The sequence below is a fragment of the Salmo salar genome, chromosome ssa20, assembly GCF_905237065.1.
Source record: "Salmo salar chromosome ssa20, Ssal_v3.1, whole genome shotgun sequence".
Lineage (NCBI taxonomy): Eukaryota > Metazoa > Chordata > Actinopteri > Salmoniformes > Salmonidae > Salmo > Salmo salar.
Genome location: NC_059461.1, coordinates 14,143,014 through 14,155,934, shown reverse-complemented (window position 1 = coordinate 14,155,934; position 12,921 = coordinate 14,143,014). Strand labels below are relative to the sequence as shown.

Below are 12,921 nucleotides of genomic sequence, written 5' to 3'. Positions count from 1 at the left end.
AGTTGACTGCCTTCGTCGAAATGACCCCAGCCCTGCTGCGTGGCTAAATTAATAGTTAATTACACATTCGCAAAACAGTCACACTCTTGTGTACGGCATGTACCGGTATTTCTGATGTTATGTATTCTCCTCCATAGGGATGACCGGTCATCCATGTCGGCTGCTATCCGGCTGGAGCGCAGCCAGTTCACAGACGAGATGGACTCCCGCTTCGGGTTCGAGAGGATGAAGGACCCAGGAGAGAAGACTGGCTGGCTCATCAACATGCACCCTGTAGGTCAATCACACAGACCAGAGTGGGCTCTGGAAAGCACATGATCAGGATGCCCTTAAGTTGGACCTGCTGTCATTTAGCTTCATGTGTTTTATGTGCTATTTTTATGTTAGTTTTATTTGTATATATTTGTTTAACCTTTATTTAACTAGGCAAGTCAGTTAAGAACAAATTCTTATTTACAATGATGGCCTACCGGGGAACGTTCTGCCACTGCCTTGTTAAGGGGCAGAACAACAGATTTGTACCTTGTCGGCTCGGGGATTCGATCCACCAACCTTTCGGTTACTGGCCCAACGCTCTAACCACTACCGCCCCAAAAGTGGGGATTGCATTGTGGAAGACTCTTTCTTAGGCCTACATAGACAAATAAGGGCATTGTCCTGATGACACAGTATTTATAATACAAGTCTTGTTCTTGTGCCTGAATTGAAGAAATGTTTTAGCAAGGCTTGATCACCTCATCTTAATGTGCCTATTGTCAATATCTAATCCTCCTGTTCCCATCTCAGACAGAAATTCTGGACGATGACAAACGGATGGTCAGCGCTGTGGACTATTATTTCATCCAGGAAGATGGCAGCAGGTTCAAGGTGAGGATCTGACCACCTGATATAAACACTAGTGCAAGACTGATCACAATGGCGATGTTCAGCTGCTGCAATCTCATCCTTCTGTTTCACTTTCCTTTTGTTGTAGGTACCCCTCCCCTTTAAGCCCTATTTCTACATAGCCACTAAAAAGGTAAGTCAGGGATGACCAGGTACTCGTTTTAAAATGAACAGGCTTTATTACTTCTCGTATGAATGACAACGTCGACCACCTGTGTGCCCCATCCAGAACTGTGAGAGAGAAGTCATCTCATTCTTGTCCAAGAAGTTCCAAGGGAAGGTGGCGAAGCTGGAGATGCTCCCTAAGGAGGACCTGGATCTGGTGAGAAACCAAACCATAGGCCATTTAGAAATGGATAAGTCACGGAATAATGGACGTATACAGTCTAGACCGGCCCCGCACGTGCATTATCATTTTGTCTCTCCCCACCAGACGTGATCATGACACGCATGTTAAGTACCAAAATCATGTGTGAATCAATTCTATTAATTTCAGGGCAGGTTGAAACACATATACCACTTTGGCTAATGGCTAATACCGGCAGATTCAGTCTGTTACGCTGCAGCAGGACGTCTCTAGCGTAAACACACGTCAACAACGTCCACGCCAGCTCAGACATTGACCTCTGGGAGATGGCATCCAGTATTACTGTTGGATAAACATGTCAACATATGTTTTCTCCATAGCCCAATCACCTGGTGGGACTAAAGAGGAGCTACGTCAAGCTTTCATTCAACACTGTGGATGACCTCATGAAGGTCAAACGGGAGATCTCGCCGGCGGTGCGCAAGAACCGGGAGAGGGAGAAGTCCAACGATACCTACACCTCAATGTTATCAAGGTACAGTGTCTCGCAGACCGACAGTTTGATTTTGATAAACATTTTATTTTACAGCCCTATTGCCACTTTTTTAATCCAGTATTTAATGTGAAAATACTTGGTAAAATGTTGTACTTTCTGGTAATCATTTGAAAGACTTTAAGAGTTAATAACTTTGTGGTAAAAATTGTTACCTCCTGATATTTGTTACAATATAGTAATTCTTGGGTATTCATTATGGTGTTACCGTGTAGTTTCTCGGTAAATACCTCACAGGCTGTGAAATAAAGTGTTACTGTGATGTGGAGTGCGGTAGTACAGTATCATCTTGAAATTCTACTCTTCTGGGTCTTTCTATACGTTTTTGACGAGCTCTCTGCTCATCAGTGCGTTGGCAGGAGGCAGTGTCTCGGCAGCAGATGAAGATGGCATGTCCAAGAAAACCTCCGACCAGATGGACAACATAGTGGACATGAGAGAGTACGACGTGCCTTACCACGTGCGCCTGTCCATCGACCTTAAGATCCACGTGGTAAGGGCCTTTGACGTTCCTGCGTGGCCAATGGATAGCCCGGGCTCCCAGGTCCTTTTTGTGTTATGTCGCCACAATGACCATTGGAGTTGGCCAGACAGAACAAACCGATCTGGGACCAGGCTAGGCAGTGGATGCTCTGTGGAATGATGGGCTTTCTCTCCCCAGTAATCCCCTATGAAGACTTACCGTTCACATTCTTTGTTTCTTCCCTAGGCTCACTGGTACAACGTTCGGTACAGGGGTAGTGCATACCCTCCAGAGATCATACTGAGAAGCGACCTGGTGGAACGACCAGTAAGAACATGTTTTATTTTTTTTACTTATGTCGATGGCCATCTATCTGATGTTTTAAACTGATTTCCAGTTGTTTGGGATTTTCATTGAGCCGTCCAGGTTTCTTGTTGTCAAGATACCATGGTCTTTCTCTATCTTCATTTTTCTAATTTAATTGACCGAACTCACAATCTGACTAACAGTCCCAGCGGTGTTTCTAGTTGTGATTTTTGTTTCCCTGTTTCTCAGGACCCAGTTGTGCTGGCCTTTGACATAGAGACCACCAAGCTTCCTCTGAAATTCCCTGATGCAGAAACAGACCAGATTATGATGATATCCTACATGATCGACGGACAGGTATGTTGGACCAGCCTGGTCTCAGGATTTGGCAAGACATTACAAACCGCTATTTTCAGGGATGCAAACTAGTCACCTATTGGCTAAGTTTGCCGTTTTGAATCCAAAATGGGTGACCTACGTGATTCGTGCAGATCCGATGAGAAAAGTTTGGGGGGAGAGAAATGTTGAGCAACATTAGCCAACTTATCTGATCAAATAATTGAGTTTATGGTGTGAAAATTAGCTTGTTAATAAAGTCAGACAGCTAACGTTAGCTAGCTGATGTTGCAGCATCAGATGAGCTAACATTAGTAACCTAACCAATTCGCTATAATATTAACTGGTATACAACTCCTTGCCCTTCCTCAAGTTATAACGCAAATACTATAGTTGCTTACTGGACCCTGGCAATCTGTGTGAAATGTTAACTAGCTAACAAACTAAGGCTTTCCCTCTACAGTATGTGGTTAATTTTCAGAATGAGAGAATTAGGTGAAAATGAGGCGTTGCTTGTTAAACAAGTGGATTCAGGGATCAAGTGTAGCTGGAGCTGGGCCTGGTTTATGCTGGATGACAGTATGGTGAAAGGAACACCACACACTTAACCTTTTTCTCACCTTTTCAATACAGTGGATATAAAGGGGTATGCCAGGTGTACTCTGCCTGAAAGAGATCAATTATGCCAACAAACGGTATCATGCTCTGCTGGCACATTGTAGAACAGATGTCCACAGGCAGGAAGTGTACAATGTAATAATGTTCAGTGTAGCCCAAAGATAATGCTTTCGTTGTGTTGAACTGGACTGTACCACTTTGTGAGTGAGGGGGGATTATTAAATTTTTTACTCAATGAACGTTATTTTTGCACACATGTAGCCTTGTGCACTTGATCGATGTCTACTATAGTGGCCACTATAATAGAGCAACAATAGAATGCCTGTTTGTTTCATTCTATTTCTACTTAAAGATGTTTTTTTCCCTAAGTGCAATATTTAGATGTGTGTGGTCACAAGTGTTCTATTGTAAAGGCTGTCATGGCTAACTGCAATATTAGTGTATTGTTTTTTTCTTCTCATTTGCAGTAAAGTTGGATTTCTTTCTTACATTTTTTTTTAGCTGTGAGTTAGGTTCACATGAACCACTTTTTATATTACACACAGAGACTGATCATGTAGATCATATTCTTTGTTGTTTAATTAGGTAAAAGCTGCATTTCCACCTAGCAGGGATTTTTTTTTTGCATGTTTCAGTGCCAAAAAAAAAAGTGTCACCTTTTTGGGCCCTCAGTAGTTTGCATCCCTCTATCTTAGTTGTCGTTAACAACGACCATAGGAGTTGGCTGTACAGCACAAAAGCACAATCCGATCTACTGTGAAGATGTCCCATTTTCACTCCCAATCTGGAGCTCTGAATTTCCTGTCTGTTTCCTGTCTGCTCCTTTAACTGATGTCTTTACTGTTCATGATCCCTGCCAGGGCTACCTGATCACAAACCGAGAGATTGTCTCTGAGGACATTGAGGACTTTGAGTTCACCCCTAAGCCAGAGTACGAGGGACCCTTCACTGTATTCAATGAGCCTGATGAGGTAAGGAGGGGAGCATCAATAACAAAAGACAAGTAAACGCCTACGGGCATACCTAAATACGTACAATATAAAGACATGCATACTTGATGACATGCTGTGTTCTGTGCTTGTAGGCGGGTCTCATTCAGCGATGGTTCGAGCACGTCCAAGAAACCAAGCCCGAAATCTTTGTCACCTACAACGGAGACTTTTTCGATTGGTGAGTCGGTCTGGGGGTGTGCTCAACTGCCCCCCTCCCACCCCCTTGCCTCATCACTCTCCCCTCATCCTTCTCTCTTTCCCTCTTCTACTTCTCTCCTCTAAAAGGCCCTTTGTGGAGACCAGGGCTGCCCACCACGGCCTGGACATGTACAGAGAGATTGGCTTCCAGAAGGACAACCAGGGCGAGTACAGGGCTAGCCAGGCCATCCACATGGACGCCTTTAGGTAAGGGCCACCATGCATCTCATAATAGGGTACCTCGTTATCTGTGTGGTGTTGTACCTACACAAATAATGATACGCGCACACTAACATAAACTGACTAACCCGTGTGTGTGTGTGTGTGTGTGTGTGTGTGTGTGTGTGTGTGTGTGTGTGTGTGTGTGTCAGGTGGGTGAAGCGTGACAGCTACCTGCCGGTGGGCAGTCACAACCTGAAGGCGGCGGCCAAGGCCAAGCTGGGCTATGACCCAGTGGAGCTGGACCCCGAGGAGATGTGCCGCATGGCCACAGAGGAGTCACAGGTCAGCTGGTGCATTCTGGGAGACACAAACACAGGCACCGCTTTTAGAAGCGGTGAGATAGGACCTATCTCAATGTCTTTCTCTGAGTCGTGATATCCGATCTCTCGCCGCTTTCTCAATCGTATTGGAGAAGGTCAAAGGTCCCTCCTCTTCTCGAACCTCATTCTCCAGTGTATTTTGAGAAGGAGGCGTGTAGAGAGGTTGCAAGGAATGGAGGAAAGGTGAATTGAGAACGAGTCCAAGTTGTGGGTGTAGATGTGATGCAGGTTGGTTGTCTGACTGGTTTTCTCATGGCTGTGTCCCCAGACTCTGGCCACTTACTCTGTGTCGGATGCCGTGGCCACGTATTATCTTTACATGAAGTACGTCCACCCCTTCATCTTTGCTCTTTGCACCATCATCCCTATGGAGCCGGATGAGGTTTGTCTCTTATCACTTTGTCAGTCGAAACATGGACAATGGGGTGGTGAGATTGGACTATTGCTCACTGGTATGTGTGGTTGTGTGTGCAGGTGCTGCGTAAGGGTTCGGGGACCCTGTGTGAGGCGCTGCTCATGGTGCAGGCCTACCATGCCAACATCGTCTTCCCCAACAAGCAGGAGCAGGTGTTCAACAAGCTGACAGACGATGGCCACGTCATGGACTCTGAGACCTACGTGGGGGGTCACGTGGAGGCCCTGGAGTCCGGCGTGTTCCGCAGCGACATCCCCTGCCGCTTCAAAATGGTATGGCACTGCTCGGCCCCAGTCCGTTATTTGCCTGTGTAGGTATTTAGTTTACGTGTTTTGTTGACACGGTTTTCTTTCTGGTGTGTTGGACAGAATCCGGCGGCATTCGACTTCCTGCTTCAGCGGGTGGAGGAAACGCTGCGTCACGCCATCGAGGAGGAGGAGAAGATTCCCCTGGAGCAAGTCACCAACTTCAACGAGGTTTGATTTGATTTAACGATTTAAAATACAGTACATAAAGAAGCCACACCAGGCCAACCAATACATGTACCAAAATTGCTGAGGATTATATAGACAAAAAGTCTTGTTTCCATTGTGGTCTGCCCATTATCATGCCATCAATCTACGTCTCCTTACATTTTAAAAACGGTGACATCTATAGCGTTACCAACTTCTCTTCATGTACAATCTCGGGCCACAAAACACCATCCACTTTCTTATTGTCAAAGTAAAAATGTTCCCCTAAAGAAAGGGGAAAGTTAGAATTGACCCCCATAGTGTGCGTGTAAATGGAAAATGCATTCTTTCTCTTTTCTCCGCAATGAAATGCTGTACTTTCCATGAATCATCATCTGCCCTGTCTGCAGGTGTGTGACGAGATCAAGAAGAAGCTCATCTCTTTGAAGGAGGTCCCCAACAGGATCGAGTGTCCACTCATCTACCATCTGGACGTGGCGGCCATGTACCCCAACATCATCCTCACCAACCGCCTGCAGGTAAACTACACCGCGGTGTGCATGCGCGCATGTCAAAAATGGATACCCCCTGTTCAATGTCGAATGCTCCCACATGTGACATTTCAAAGGACTTGGTCTGGCAACGCTCCAGAAAGTAATACTGTTCTGTTCCCTTTCTCTTCCTCAGCCCTCTGCTATGGTTGACGAGGCCACGTGTGCTGCCTGCGATTTCAACAAGCCGGGGGCCAACTGTCAGAGGAAGATGAGCTGGCAATGGAGGGGGGAGATCAGTAAGTTTCTGTAGTGTGTGTTGCTGTGGTCAGCTCTTTTTAGACTGACTTCTGTTTTCTGCTGCTATACCAGTGTCACCCGAAGCCCTTGCTTTGTTTTAGAGACAGTCATCCGAGATGTAACTTGTCACAATGGTATGGCATTGGCTGAAGCTCAATGTTAAATTCATATCTACCTACCATTGTATCCAAGCCAATATGACACCAATGTCGATGAAAATTTGCAAATCAACTTGATTGGGGGCGACAGGTAGCCTAGTGGTTAGAGCGTTGGGCCAGTAACTGAAAGGTTGCTAGATCGAATCCCCGAGCTGACAAGGTAAAAATCTGTCGTTAACCCACTGTTCCTAGGCCATCATTGTAAATAAGAATTTGTTCTTAAATGACTTGCCTAGTTAAATAAAAAAATTGGAGGTACACAACAAACCTTTCATCATTAGCTGTCCGGTCGTTACCAAGAACCACATACCATAATTTTAACAAGGTAGTTTTCAGAATTATTTTTTGCACCCACCTAGCTCAAATTCCAGTTGTCGGATTAAAACGAGACTATAGTGTCCATAAAGTGACCATTTGACATAACATGTTGGATTGACTAAGTTTGTAGATGCAATAGTTTCTTACATTTTGATAATTTAGCGCTCTCACGTGCCCATTTCTGTCCATTTAAGAACCAACCATGTGCTTCCTTTTTGAAGCATTTCCGACAATGCTAACATATTTTTCATGTCGACCAATTAGATGGCTAGCTAGCCTTACCTAGCTAACGTTTGCTTGCGTACCCAAAGTACAACAGCTAGCCTCTGTAACTAGCTAACACCAGTCATCTGAAAGATGGCTAACAGTTAACTAACAAACAGGAAAAAATATATATTTTGTTATGGAAGGTTTTTACACAAATTACTTAAGCCTTTAGCAGCTAGCTGTTTGAGAAGGTTTGAATCCTAAGCAACCTTCGTACATATTGTTGGAAGTACAATAGACCAACATAGCTACTGTAGTAGGTCAAAGCGGTGTGCTGGAAAACCTTGGTAGAGCATGGGTGAAGTAGGCATTTTGGAGCTCCATGTGAATTTCTTCTCTTTTGGGGGGGAGGGGGGCTTCAGACCTACAATGCCTACTTCTCACTTAAAACAGTTTTTTGTTTTTAAAGGTAATTATGGCAGGGCAATATGGCTATGAATTGTCCATAAATCTATTTAGTTGTTTTAAATAAGCTTTTTGTACAATTGAAATACACTGCATTTAAAACGTTCAAGCAATAATCAAGTGAATTCAGGGCTTGTGAAATTATACCTAGGCTAAATATGTCTTCCACAACCATAAAACCCACTAATAGTTTAACCTGCTTTTTTACAATAATCATGTATCTGGCTTCCAACTCAGTCTATGAAAATGCAATTTTTGTTCCAAATTTAACCAGAACCGTGCATACTGCACATTCACTAATAATGAATGACTTCTAGCAGCAGGCATTATAGAAAATCAATTCAACTCTCATTTAAGTGTCTCAAGCACAAGCCCACGTGCTAGTGAGTAGCCAGCTAATCTCTATATTTCAAGTTTAGCCAACTTGGATCCATTTGCTAGCTAGTAAGGTAGAACAGTTGAATTGTCATGAGGACACCCTTCTGTCTGTCTCCAACGGTTTGAACAGCGTGCTAGCCTGTCCATTTAGGCCACCTGATTTCAACATCTGAACAGTCTTCAGTGTCCATATAACCGATTTCTGTTGGACCAAACCTCAAATGCAAATAGCGAGTTGAAACCGCTTGTCAGAGAGGAAGAAGTGATCTCTCATCTTTGTTGTTATGAGTGGCAGGGGCTTTGTGTGGGTGCATGCGAGTAAATGGGAAGGGGCACGCAGCACAGAAGGAGACGAGACCAAAAGACAACAAGCTGACATAGACCCTCATAAAAAAATAAAATTATTATTGAAATACAAGCATTTGGATTATCGTGTTCAAAATTAATTTGAATTAATTCAATATATTGCCCTAATTGTAATTGCCTCTTTCTTCCCTTCCCGCTCACCTGCTTGCTCCGCCCTGTCTGCAGTGCCGGCCAGCCGCAGTGAGTTCCATCGCATCCAGCAGCAGCTGGAATCAGAGAAGTTTCCTCCGCTCTTCCCTAACGGCAGGCCGCGGGCCTTCCATGAGCTCAACCTGGAGGAGCAGGCCCGCCACGAGAAGAAACGCCTGGGCGGTGAGCGAGGGAGAAATCTTTTTAGATTGGCACAGAAGTTGTCAGTGAGTTACTGTTGTGCATTTCACTTAACTTCATGACATTCGCGCACGGTCTGTTCTGTCCCAGACTACTGCAGGAGGGCCTATAAGAAGGTCCGCCAGACCAAGCTGGAGGAGCGGGTCACCACCATCTGCCAGAGGGAGAACTCCTTCTACGTGGACACTGTGCGAGCCTTCAGAGACCGCCGCTACGAGTTTAAGGGACTGCACAAGGTACTTGCCAAAGAGCTACCGTACCTTATTTACTCTTCTCCCACTAGAAAGTAGCCCCCAAGATGTCATGCATACAACTCAAGGTGTGCATTTGACATGGGGAGGAATACCATTTTTACACTAGTGTCAACCCGAACCGTGTGTTGCTGGCTCTGATCTTTTTTGTTGTTGTCGCTACATTCTCTTTCTTACTTTTAGCATGATTCCAGCGACTATGCCTGTCCGTAGCGTGTTAAGTGTTTACCTCTCTCCTCTCCCGTCCTCTGTGGTACTGCAGGTGTGGAAGAAGAAACTGTCTGCAGCCCAGGAAAGTGGTGACGCTGCCCTGGTGAAGCGCTGTAAGAACATGGAGATCCTCTACGATTCTCTCCAGCTCGCCCACAAGTGCATCCTCAACTCCTTCTATGGCTACGTCATGAGGAAAGGGTAGGTGCAGCTGCACCGTCCCCCTCCCATCCATGTTTTAAAAGAGAGAGAGAGAGAGAGAGAAAATGATCTGGGCTGTATTCAGTAGGTAGAAAACGTTTTTGCAACCTGTTGACAGTGCTGCTGTGTTTGTGTGGTTGCCATGTCTTTCCACTAGGGCCCGCTGGTACTCCATGGAGATGGCTGGCATAGTGTGCTACACCGGAGCCAACATCATCACCCAGGCCAGAGAGCTCGTGGAACAGATCGGGTAACTTAATAATGTCCATCCTCTTACAGAAGGCCTCTTAATGCTTTCTTTTTTTATACGCTCATGTTATAGAGATTTGTCTTTTTAGAGAGACCTGTGTGTAGTGCTGGGTAGGTCACGGATCATGCATGAACAGCACTCTGTTTCACCGTGGCAGTACATGGCATGGTCACTGGTATTTTTTTTATTGTTACGGTGTCTAACTTTGCCAATGTAGCGACTCTTTGGGGGCGAACATTATATACTGAACTAAAATATAAACCCAACATGTAAAGCGTTGGTCCCATGTTTCATGAGCTGAAATAAAAGATCCCAGAAATTGTCCATGTGCACAAAAAGCTTATTTCTCTCAAATTTGTTTACATTCCTGTTAGTGAGAATTTCTCCTTTGCCAAGACAATCCATCCACCTGACAGGTGTGGCATATCAAGAAGCCAATTAAACAGCATGATCAGTACACAGGTGCACCTTGTTCTGGGGACAATAAAAGGCCACTCTAAAATGTGCAGTTTTGTCACACAACACAATGCCACAGATGTCTCAAGTTTTGAGGGAGCGTGCAATTGGCATGCTGACTGCAGGAATGTCCAACAGAGTTGTTGCCAGAGAATTGAATGTTTAATTTCTCTACTATAAGCCGCCTTCAACATAATTTTAGAGAATTTGGCAGTACGTTCAACCGGCCTCACGACCGCAGACCACATGTACGGCGTCGTGTGGGCGAGCGGTTTGCTGAAATCAACGTTGTGAACAGAGTGCCCCATGGTGGCGGTGGGGTTATGGTATGGGCAGCTATATGTTACAGACAACGAACACAATCGCATTTTATCGATGGCAATTTGAATGCACATGAATACCGTGATAAACTGAGGCCCATTGTCGTGCCATTCATCCACCACCATCGCCTGTTTCAGCACGATAATGCACAGCCCCATGTCGTGAGGATCTGGGCGCAAATGTCCCAGTTCTTCCATGGCCTGCATACTCACCAGACATGTCACCCATTGAGCATGTTTCGGAAGCTCTGGATCGACATGTACGACAGCCTCTTCCAGTTCCCGCCAACATCCAGCAACTTCATACAGCCATTGAAGAGGTGTGGGACAACATTCCACAGGCCACAATCAACAGCCTGATCAACTCTATGAAAATGAGATGTCACTCTGCATGAAGCAAATGGTGGTCCCACAAGATACTGACTGGTTTTCTGATCTACGCCCCTACCTTTTTATTTTTTAAAGGCATCTGTGACCAACAGATGCATATCTGTATTCCCAGTCTTGTGAAATCCATAGATTAGGGCCTAATGAATTTATTTCAATTGACTGATATCCTCATATGAACTGTAACTCTGTAAAATCTTTGAATTTGTTGCATTTTGTGTTTTCTATTTTAGTTCAGTATACTGCCCTACCAAGCAAAAATGCAGTAACTGCTCATTTGGTCGAAAATGAGTTAATGTCATTGTTTCTACATTAAATACATGCTTAATCATGTGGACAAGTATCCTACCTGTATTGTGTTTTGGAGAAAAATGGGGGTCATGTAGGCAGTAACTGCATAAAGTTACTGTGAAACCAAGGTAAATAAAAGCAATTGTTCTCAGTTCCACGCTATGAGCACTTACTGCCTTTTTGCTTGGTAGGGAAGTATAGTACCCCCCTAATATATTTTCTGTTTTCGATGCCAACTCGACCACTTACGTTACTGTGTTTTATCTGTGGCACAACAGGAGGCCTCTGGAGCTGGACACGGATGGCATCTGGTGCGTCCTGCCCAACACCTTCCCCGAGAACTTTGTGGTGAAGACGAGCAACGAGAAGAAGCCCAAGGTGACCATCTCCTACCCAGGCGCCATGCTCAACATCATGGTGAAGGAAGGCTTCACCAACGACCAGTACCAGGAGCTGGTGGACCCTGCCTCGCTGACCTACGAGACGCGGGCGGAAAACAGCATCTTCTTCGAGGTGGACGGGCCCTACCTGGCCATGATCCTGCCCGCCTCCAAAGAGGAGGGAAAGAAACTGAAGAAAAGGTACATACAAGCGATTCTGTATATACAGGCGATGGGGGAAGAATATGGAGAGTGATGGTTCTCCTTTCTTGGTGGCCAGTTGGTATCATTTATCCAAATCAAATCGAATTAGTCACATACTTTGTGAACAATGGGTGTAGACTAACATTGAAATGCTTACTTACAGACCCTTCCCAACAATCAGAGTGAGAGAATCCAGCCAATTACATTGATAATAACACGATTACAATATTCTCCTGATAATAACACTGATTACAACATTGTCCTGATAATAACACGATTACAACATTCTCCTGATAATAACACTGATTACAACATTGTCCTGATAATAACACGATTACAACATTCTCCTGATAATAACACTGATTACAACATTCTCCTGGTAATAACACCGATTACAACATTCTCCTGATAATAACACCGATTACAACATTCTCCTGATAATAACACTGATTACAACATTCTCCTGGTAATAACACGATTACAACATTCTCCTGATAATAACACCGATTACAACATTCTCCTGGTAATAACACCGATTACAACATTCTCCTGGTAATAACATGATTACAACATTCTCCTGGTAATAACATGATTACAACATTCTCCTGATAATAACATGATTACAACATTCTCCTGATAACAACACCGATTACAACATTCTCCTAATAATAACATGATTACAACATTCTCCTGATAATAACATGATTACAACATTCTCCTGATAATAACACTGATTACAACATTCTCCTGATAATAACACTGATTACAACATTCTCCTGATAATAACACGATTACAACATTGTCCTGATAATAACATGATTACAACATTCTCCTGATAATAACATGATTACAACATTCTCCTGATAATAACATGATTACAACATTCTCCTG

General features: G+C 44.3%; 1 protein-coding gene across 1 annotated transcript in view; it reads left to right on the top strand.

Moving 5' to 3' along the window:
- Window positions 1–12,921, top strand: part of pole (polymerase (DNA directed), epsilon) — a 28,989-nt gene that overhangs the window by 1,058 nt on the left and 15,010 nt on the right. The window contains exons 2-23 of the mRNA XM_014160794.2: window positions 138–273; window positions 787–867; window positions 974–1,018; window positions 1,115–1,207; window positions 1,573–1,727; window positions 2,094–2,238; window positions 2,455–2,535; window positions 2,764–2,871; window positions 4,329–4,439; window positions 4,553–4,638; window positions 4,746–4,865; window positions 5,030–5,162; window positions 5,469–5,582; window positions 5,675–5,887; window positions 5,984–6,091; window positions 6,478–6,606; window positions 6,755–6,857; window positions 8,916–9,062; window positions 9,171–9,316; window positions 9,594–9,742; window positions 9,900–9,992; window positions 11,725–12,027. Coding sequence (XP_014016269.1) covers window positions 138–273; window positions 787–867; window positions 974–1,018; window positions 1,115–1,207; window positions 1,573–1,727; window positions 2,094–2,238; window positions 2,455–2,535; window positions 2,764–2,871; window positions 4,329–4,439; window positions 4,553–4,638; window positions 4,746–4,865; window positions 5,030–5,162; window positions 5,469–5,582; window positions 5,675–5,887; window positions 5,984–6,091; window positions 6,478–6,606; window positions 6,755–6,857; window positions 8,916–9,062; window positions 9,171–9,316; window positions 9,594–9,742; window positions 9,900–9,992; window positions 11,725–12,027 — 2,799 coding nt within the window. The remainder of the gene's footprint in view (window positions 1–137; window positions 274–786; window positions 868–973; window positions 1,019–1,114; window positions 1,208–1,572; window positions 1,728–2,093; window positions 2,239–2,454; window positions 2,536–2,763; window positions 2,872–4,328; window positions 4,440–4,552; window positions 4,639–4,745; window positions 4,866–5,029; window positions 5,163–5,468; window positions 5,583–5,674; window positions 5,888–5,983; window positions 6,092–6,477; window positions 6,607–6,754; window positions 6,858–8,915; window positions 9,063–9,170; window positions 9,317–9,593; window positions 9,743–9,899; window positions 9,993–11,724; window positions 12,028–12,921) is intronic.